We start from the raw sequence: 9399 nt of genomic DNA, 5'->3' as shown, positions 1-9399 counted from the left end.
GGATGTCCACATTTCCAATCTGATCCCGATATACTGTGGATATCTGCACAGCTTATCCAACCCTACAGAGTGTCTAATTCCCCGCTGGGTTACCGTCACCACGAGTGTTATGTAAAATCTTCTGTCATCTACTCCTGCTTTTGTCTCTCCTTAATCTGCATAAACGGCTTTATTTACATTACATCCTCAGCTCCACTCTGACAAAAACCTAAATGCTCAAAAAATGTAGCTGCAACTTTAAATCTCCTACAACTGCAGGGCATAGTATCCCTGAATCCTACCCTGGTGTCAGGTGGACTACAAAGAAAGCAAAAACCTCTGCATCCCTCCGAGATTACATAACTTCTCTCAGTCCTTGGGTACCAAAGGCAGCCCAGTGGTGGCAGAAAACAGTTAAACTGTGGTGGGGAGAGGGTGGATGCACATTAACACATTCCTCTGGGCATTTGGAAAGCTCTTAGCTATCAACGACCATAGGAAAAACAGCCTGGCCACAGAGTAAGGTATACTACCGGCATGCACGGGGAAGTGTGTAAGTACTGCACAGCAATCACAGCCACTGATTATCAACTACCCAGCCTGGGTATTTGACCTCTGAACCCTGCAGGCGTGCAGAGCACCTGCTTCAAAATGCCAACACACCAAAGTCAATGAAAAATACAGGAAAAATGAGCGCAATGTTTACAAACGACATGCAGCACCAACACAGTTATTACACAGTTATACTTCATTTACATGCTCTAAATGACTGAACCACTCCACGGGGCTTCACTCACTCACGTCCACGCACCTTGGTCAGCTGTGCTATCTTCTTGCTCATCTTCAAATGCAGGTCTTGAGTGTATTCCAGCGTTAGGCTCCCGTCGTAGAGCATGCTGGAGGTTGTGCAGGGGGGATATTTGGTGGTGCTAGTCGAGGTGTTGTACGGAGGCTGCCAGCCTGCCCCCGTCGCCATTTTCACCGGGAACAAACCCACACGCGACGCCGCGAAGTCAGATAAAATGGAAGTGGCCTCCGCTGCGCCTCACATCGTCCCGTGGTTGCGGCTTGTGCGGTTATTCTGTCGGTTTCTGTGACGGAGGACGGAGAGCTGGAGCGGCGGAGCGCGAGACCGTTCCGCGGCAACGCATCCTCCAGCACCGCGGGCGCGAGCGCTCGAGATGAGGAGAGTGACGGAGACGCGCGCCAGATGCTCACCCCAGTAGCACGCGCTCAGGTCCGATTGGTTTACCCTTTAATGCAGCTGTGAGTGGCTTGTGTGACTTTTCTCTTCTATCTTTCCATCAGTTCAAGCTGTAATGCAGTTCTTCCTCCTCATTCCGGGTTTTAACGTCTATTTTTATTATTTTATTAATTTTATTACTGTTGTTCTGAAACAGCTGTTTTTTCCTGTTAGGTATATATAGGCTGAAGCATAAAAAATTTACACTCTTGCTTTTACAACTTTAAGCCCAAGGGGGGAGGGAGATGCCTTTGGATTTCATTTAGGCTTCACTGGATTACGTCACTCTCGAGAAGCGCAGGCTGTCACTAATCCTGCACTGACATCTGTCGGTGGCTCGTGTGAACTGCGACGCTGTTGCTGTTATTGTTAGTATTATTATTAAAGGATCAGTTCGGCCAATGTTCAGACATCGTGAAAAATTACACTCAGTGTCTCCTGTCCTATGACAGCTGGGAGAGGCTCCAGCTCAGCTTAATTCGATCAAGGCGGGTGACAAAAGAAGCAGGATGGATGGAAGGTGGTTGTGTCAAAGGTCGTTTTTATTGTCAAGAATTACTTTCACACTTCTTCTCTGTGCCTTTAATCAATCATCAATTAATCAGGTACACAGGAAAGAAGGGGTGGTCAGGCAAGAGGTGTAAATGCCATTAGTGTCAATCCAAAATGTTAAAACGTTTATTATTCATTATATTTTACTTTTTACATTTATAATTATCATGCCGACTCTTTCCAAAAGCAAGTTTCAGCACTTGTCAGCTGATATGGTAACTTCTTGGGGCACTTATTTGAAGCAGCATCTAAATTAACTTTAACACTGTGCACCAGGGCATATAAACTGCATGTATGAACTCATCATTTAAAAAATCAAGGTTTTAACAGCTTATTTCTCCTGGCGAGTATAATTCTGTTACCATCGTTGCTGTTGAGGAGTTTAATGGTGTGCTGCGGTTTTACTGGTTGAGGTCAGATTGAGCTATATGTGGCCCGTGATCTCGTTTCATGGTTTGTTTGGGTATTTCAGTTTTCATGTTGATTACTGGGAACTTTTTCCACAGACATGAAATCTTATTCCAGAACAATTCATTTAGTGTAAGTGCAGCACTGATGATCTGGAGCTGGCTTTCAGGAAAGCACATGTGAAGAGCTTTGATCAAACATGCTTTTCATAGTTTCTTGGGTCATTCTTATTCTCTGTTTGAATATTAGATGCAGTCCACACAGAGAAAGTGGATGTGTATGATAAATAAAATGATTAGACCAAATGATGGGAGCTTTAGATGTGAAAGGACTGATTATGTCAAAGCAGACACCTCCTAATAAATGCTAGCTTTAAGTAAAGAAAACAAATAAAAAGCAAATTAGATCAAATAGACGGATTAAATCTGAAACCACAAGGCTACAAGGAAATGCTTTCAGTGATGCATTTCCTTGTAGCCTTGCAGTCATTTTCTTACATTTTACTTGCATTTTCATTTGCTTTAGTTTGATTTTTGACCAATCCCAGACAAGCGCTCATATCGGCATGGCAACTTTTATTGTTCAAGCTATAAGTACTAGTAGGGCTGTCGCGGCATCAGACAATCATGATAATATATTATTGCAAAAATCTATAGAAAAAAAATCATATACAGCACTGTGCCTACTAGGACTAACCCTGCTCATAGAATAAAATGTCTGAGTGTGCATCAGAAGACAGAGTTGTCTCTCATTGTGCAGCTACCCTTGGAAAAACCATGTCTGTATTGATAAATACTGCTGTGTCAAAACTCATCATTAAGGGACGAGGGGAAGTCATCAGATGTCATCTTTATGGAGGAAAGAGTACGTGTGAGCAAATTGTTGCACATTTTTTATCAAGCGTGTTGTTGCTGGTGCATTTTTCTTTGCAGCCATGTGTTGAAGTAGCAGCATCACATCCAGTGGCACTAGGATGCTCTGCATGCTGATTAGGAAGTCTGGCTCTGCTCTGGTGACTGCCCCGGAGCCTTTAGGCTTACTTACTCATGGAAGGATGCTACAGCGTAATAGACAACACATCAAATCCCCTGCATGACTTACTAGTCAAATAGCTGCAGTCTTTTCAGTAGGAGGCTCCTTCACGTCTGCTGTAAACTTGCTCTGATATAGAAATTCTTTCCAACCCACTACAGCTAAAATGTATAATGACTTCCCACCGTGCAGGGAGAGGAAGCACAAACCACACTACTTCTGATTTGCACGCTCCATCTATCGGATGCTGGGATGTTTACCAGTAGACCTTAATTTTGTCTTCGTTCACTTGTATTGATCAAAAGGTTAATATCTCATAGAGCAGGGGTAGGCAACTCCAGGCCTCGAGGGCCGGTGTCCTGCAGGTTTTAGATGTGTCTTTGAACCAACACAGCTGATTTAAATGGCTAAATTAGCTCCTGCAGTTCTCCAGAGGCCTGGTAACGAACTAATCATGTGATTCAGGTGTGTTGACCCAGGGTGAGATCTAAAACCTGCAGGACACCGGCCCTCGAGGCCTGGAATTGCCCACCCCTGTCATAGAGGCATCACCATTCAGTCTTTCCACCTAACACATCCTCATTATCCTGGATACTGTTCAGATCTCAGTGGGTGGGTTGGGAAAAACTGCCCCTTTATAATTTCTCGGTTTATTATCTTGACTCGAGGGCGTCTGGAGGGTCAGTTTTCATAATATTATCTCAAACTCAAAACTGTCCACTTCACCAAGGCTGGCTTTATGAAGTTGTATCTGACTTTGCTTAAGTCAGATACATAGCTGTGAATTTCAAATCAGTGATATTACTTAAGGGATGTTGGGGATAGTATCATTATTAGATGGCGTATCAGACCTCATCATCTCGTGGATATCTAACTAAACTTTGGCTGTGATTGAGTACAAGACAAAATAAGTTGGTCATAAGCGAATCAAGACCAGGGCAGGAGGCTCACACTGCCTCGATGATGCAAAGCTGGAAAACAGGTGCGATCTTTGCACTGGACGTGGTCTTTGCTGTGTTTTGTGAATGCACAGTTTGACGAAACCACCAAAACAAAATCCAGCAGTAACATAGCCATGTATAATTTATTACACGAGAGGTGCTGTTTAGACTGGAGCAGATCTCACTAAACCAAGCACTGCTGCCAAACAGATAACATACCGCAGTGCAGAATCGCACTGTACATTCAGATTTCTCTTACAAGCTGGGACCTCAGAGAGCTCACAGTGAGTTTCTTGTGGGCCGTTACACTTGAGAACATTCTTAACCCACCTGTGCTGCACAGAATCAGGCTCGCTCACATGCTGTTAACCAGCTGGTAAACCACTGAACAGCTGTTCCGTTGTACGGATTTTGTTGCTGCTTCTGATTTGACACTCTACACGCTTTCATATTTTCAGACTTCACGGGAGCTTGAAGTCTGGAAACAAGCAAATCATTGCTACGAATTTAGTCCTGATCATCACCCTTAAGTCATCCAGACAACTGATCTCTGTGTGGTGCACTGTCCTTTTTTTCTTCTTCTTTTCTTTTAATTACAGTTTTTTCTGATTGCTTACAGTTTTTTCTGATTGCTTAAGCACATTTTTTGTAACTATTGGCTATTTTTGCAAAACTCCACACACAAATAAGAAAACCTGTCACCCAATTATCAAAACATTGTAGTTCTCTTGCAAAAGCGAACACAGCTAGATTAACTCTGCACACCTTCGTAAAAATGGTGTTTTCGTATCAAACAGTACACACAAGCCATCATCTACTAAGCACACAATGCGCCAACTGCACACTGATGGTATGAATACAAAACACATCTGGCTTTTGCTTTCTCTGTGTACAGATGTCAATTGAACATTCTGCCTCTGCCCCCAACATCTGGACGTCTAGCAATTCTGTAAAGTAACAATTTCAGTATTTTTGCATGTATGGTACTGTTGTGTTTCTCATTAGAGTATGGCAGTGCTACAAAGTACTTACCGATTCTCATTTCGAAATGTCCTAATGATGCTTGCCACAGTGTAGCGGCTCAGTTTAGGCTGAACCCGTTGGCCAGCTTCCCTCAGGGTCATCCCATGGTTGATGACATGGTCCACTATTGTAGCCCTGATGTCATCAGTTATTCTGTTTCTTACTCTTCTTACCCTTCCTCTTTCCCCTCCTCGTCCTCTTCTTGCTCCTCTTTGTCCTCTTCCTCTAACTTCCTCTAACCCTCTTGCTTCTTCACCTCCACGTCCTCTTCCTCCAACTTCTTCACCTCCACGTCCTCTCCCTCGGCCTCCTCTGATTCTCACTCTTCTCACTCTTACTGCTCCTTCCATTGTACTCCACATAGACAGCTTACCTGTGGCCTGTTTATAGTGCTTAGGCTGATTGCAAAGTGGACTAATTATCTAAAACAGTTTTCACATGTGAAAGTGTGCCAGACAGTTGGCAAAATAGTGTTAATGATAGCCATACATGTGTATAATTTTGCTAGGAGTGTGTTGGAAATTTGGTAATTGAGTGTAAGCAGTGAGTTGTGCCTACAGTTTTGCAAAGTGTGTGTTACAAAATTGCAAACTGAGTGCAAAGCAGTGTTTGTGCTTTTAGTTTTGCAAACTCAGTGAGTGGTTTTGCTATAAGTGTTAATAGTTTTAGGAATTGTGCTATAAGAATCACAGTTAGGGTTTAAGCATTCAGAAAAAACTGTAAAATCCCTTTGATTGTGATAAGAAACACACCATTGCAAGTGAAGAGCTGACTTTTGCCCTAGAGAATAGTTCAGATCTTCCTGTAGATGGCACCCTCGCCTTACTTACACCACTGATGGTCAGGTTTTCAGTGTTTGTGAATGGGGCTGTAATGTTACAGTGTGCTCGTGCTTTATACTCCCACTATCATAACCAGAGTGAAGGAGTCCATTTTGGTTCGGACCAGCTCCCAGTCAATTTTCCCCACCACTGCATCCCCATCCTCCCCTCAGCCCTCTTCTCTGCACCCCCTCCTCTTTGATTGACAGGTCTCTGCTGCAGCATTTCAGAGAGGAGCTCGCCTCTTCTCTCGAGATGCCGTTATCTTGTCTAACAGTAACTTCTAAGCCTATTTTAGTCTTTGCAGCATTTCCAGACAGTCGCAGGTGTAGATGATTTAATTTAGCCTTGTTTTATCTGCAGACCACACTCGCCAGGGCTTCCTGTATTGAATCTACCTCGTTAAAAGCCGCTGCGCTGTGTAACATGTGCTTGGGATTCAATGTCGACCCAACTGAATTGAAATCTCTTGCTAAGAAATATATACATAGGTATGTTTGTATGTTTTCATGTGTGCTGTGCAAAGCATTTGCAGTGAATTTCTCTAAAGGGTATTAGAGTAGAGGCATACTTACTTTGCAGTTCCAGGAGCGTTAAGACCTTTGGGGGTCCCGATGCAGACAAAGTGCAATAAGTGTGAAAACGTTGGAGCTTTGCTTGTCCCTGACATTTCAGGATATTTGAGTCTTTCCCTGTGAGATCTCCTTAAAAGAGAAGCCAGGGAGACTCTAGCTGCAAGCCACCTGATGAGACTGCACCCAAAGGGCAGGATGTGCAGGACGAAGGCCTTGAAGGTAGACTTTTAATATGCAAAACAAATATTTAAAAAAAAATGCTGCAGGTTTTCAGCTTGGGGTCAGGACCATGCTGTCTTCAGTCTGTGGGATGGTGCATGTTGCTTAAAACCAGAATAGCAAAGATGCGTATGTAAAGTGTCTTACATTTAATTTAATTTCAGTTATAGCATAAGAAAACATTACTTAAAGAGGAACACGAGTACCACCATGGTCCTACAGGGCAGGCTTATAGAATGTTTAAAATTAAACCATTTGTATGTACCGAATAGATGTGGTGTAAGAAATTATACACCATCGTCTGTGCTGCATCATAACTGTTTCACACCTTAGGCCACTAAGAAAAGCCCAACTGCAGAAGATGGGATTTCTGAGCTTAGAAGTCCCACTCTTGGACAGTGTTTAACATCTTTAATCTGTTCTTCGGGCCAAACCACTTTCTACTGACTGACCAAAAGTGTGTCCTAACTGTGTGGCAGCAATAAATAAAAGATGCAGAACTTCAGTGACATCATCCCTTTTCTCTAGTTTTGCAGTGTTGCAGTGGGACATCAGCTTTAAGCACATTTAAGAGATGGTTGGGTAGAGCCTCTTTTAAAACTTTAAACTCTAACAACTTTCAGACATGTGATTTTTTTTAAAGGCCATTAAGGCTAACTTGTGTTGGCAGTGTTTAGTGTTGGTTTTGGTTTTCAACCACATCTACAATCCCAAGCACTTCAACATAAGGAAAACCTGTCACATCAGCAAATGCAGAGGGTGGGCCTCCATCCACATCCTGGCACTATCTGCACCATCCCAGCTAATGTCGAACGAAAAGAGGGCTGCACTCTGGATGTGCTGCCACTCACAGCGCTGACATATAGACGGGGATCCATTAAGACTCACAGAACCAGGGTGTAAGTGGCAGTCTGATCTTTTGACTGATGGAGAAAACTAGCCCCGTGACAGGAAGCCTGCACAGAGAGAAAATGTGAATGCCACATAATGTCATCATCTCATTTGGCAAACCACATCTGTATCACACTGCATATTATTTGATATGTTTATATTAGAAAAATGCATAAAAAAACAGTATTATTATCACGCTTCACTTTCAGCTCCATATCCTGGACTGTACCAGATTAAGCTTGTATCATTCACAGTTCAGTTCAACGATTTTGACTTCCTTTTCAGTCACTTAAGCCATCTGTTTTCTGATTGGCTGCCCCATGCAAACAAAAGATGTGAACAGTAGATGGGTGGGACTTTGTGCTCACAGCTAAAGCTGCTGCATGAAATGACCATATTAGGTATATCTCCTCCCTTCCATGTCAACAACCAACCAAATAAACAAACAACTAGCAAACCAAACATAATAGACCTCGTGCCATGTTTAACATTAGCAACTATTATTGTAAAAGTATGCAAATGACAGAAAATAAGGAGAAGTATAATGTGTTCCCACTGATCTAACTGCACATATAAGCACGTGGATTTTGTATATTTGAGTGGATTGTGGATTCTAATATAAATAATAATACTGATGAGAGTTTTTAACAGTTTTCATGTCCATCCTGACTAAATTATTCATTTGTTCTTTGAGTGACAAATGTTGCAGCTTCAAGTGTGAAACGTGGCAGACAATGCTGGTAATAGTTAATCACGCAGTGTAAACAGTAAGGACAATATGACACTTTAATTTACCAGCTTTAAATAGACACTCCATCAGAACATCAAAGCAGGGAAGGTGAAGAGAGATTGATAGAATTTCAAAGACAGGTGGAAAAGGGAGCGGTGCGATGGTAGAGGGGAAGAAATTGGGTGAAAAAAAGAAAACGGTGAATGGAAATGGTCATTTAGCCTGAGAGGAGAGTGTTTGGAAAGGAATAAAGTGTTTGTGTTAGAGAGGCAGAGAGAAAGAGCGAGCGGGAAGGGGAGGAGGAAAGAGGGATGGCTATGCAGTACATCCGTGCGTAAATGTGACCATCCGCGCCGTGGTCCTTCCATCCCCCCTTCATCCCTCCGTCCTCACCCCTGTAGCCTCCAGCGGCTCCTCTCTCCTCCTATAAGCCCGGATCACCTGCTCGGTGGTCGGTGGTCAGCTTTGGACCGTGGAGTCCCGGGTTTCTCGGCTCGGCGCCCTCCTCCAGGGGTTAGGAGGAGCGCCGGGGGCATCCTCGAGGTTTCTGCCGGGCTTCGTGTCAACCGCCAGCGAGAGCCATGGCTCAGAACGCCGGGAAAGACGAGGCTCGACCCGCTCCCGGATGCCCGTGATGCGGGGACTGATCGCGCCACAGAACACCTTTTTGGATACTATCGCCACTCGTTTTGATGGCACCCGTGAGTACATGTCTTCCCCGAATCCTCTAAAATTTATTGTGCGCAATGGACATTGACAGCACTTTATTTATCACTGACTTATTTACTTACTCGGATCTATGAAAACATTTTTAAAATAAAAGATTAAAATATCCAAACTCTGCACAGAGTGCTCCTCCGGAGACATGCAAAGTGCTTGATGGGGATCTAGGACACTTGAAGCTTGCCGATTCTTTAATGAATGAGTAATGATGAATGAAAGAAAGCCCAGACTATTGTTTAACATATGAAAAATTCATCAAGCG

At 43.4% G+C, this 9399-nt stretch overlaps 2 protein-coding genes across 4 annotated transcripts in view; one reads left to right on the top strand and one right to left on the bottom strand.

Annotated features, from left to right (window-relative positions):
* Positions 1 to 955, bottom strand: part of fam184aa (family with sequence similarity 184 member Aa) — a 92878-nt gene extending 91923 nt beyond the window's left edge. For all 3 annotated transcript variants that reach the window (XM_085151933.1, XM_085151935.1, XM_085151934.1), the window contains exon 1: positions 791 to 955. In XM_085151933.1, the coding sequence (XP_085008059.1) occupies positions 791 to 955 (165 nt within the window). The remainder of the gene's footprint in view (positions 1 to 790) is intronic.
* Positions 956 to 8410: 7455 nt separating this feature from the next.
* LOC146492177 (voltage-gated delayed rectifier potassium channel KCNH8-like) overlaps positions 8411 to 9399 on the top strand; it is a 51341-nt gene continuing 50352 nt past the window's right edge. Inside the window, exon 1 of the mRNA XM_085151936.1 lies at positions 8411 to 9115. Within this exon, the coding sequence (XP_085008062.1) occupies positions 9040 to 9115 (76 nt within the window). The 5' untranslated portion in view covers positions 8411 to 9039. The remainder of the gene's footprint in view (positions 9116 to 9399) is intronic.

The sequence above is a fragment of the Neolamprologus multifasciatus genome, chromosome 23 (genome assembly GCF_963576455.1).
Source record: "Neolamprologus multifasciatus chromosome 23, fNeoMul1.2, whole genome shotgun sequence".
In the NCBI taxonomy this organism is placed as follows: Eukaryota; Metazoa; Chordata; class Actinopteri; order Cichliformes; family Cichlidae; genus Neolamprologus; species Neolamprologus multifasciatus.
This window is presented reverse-complemented; position numbering and strand designations above follow the sequence as displayed.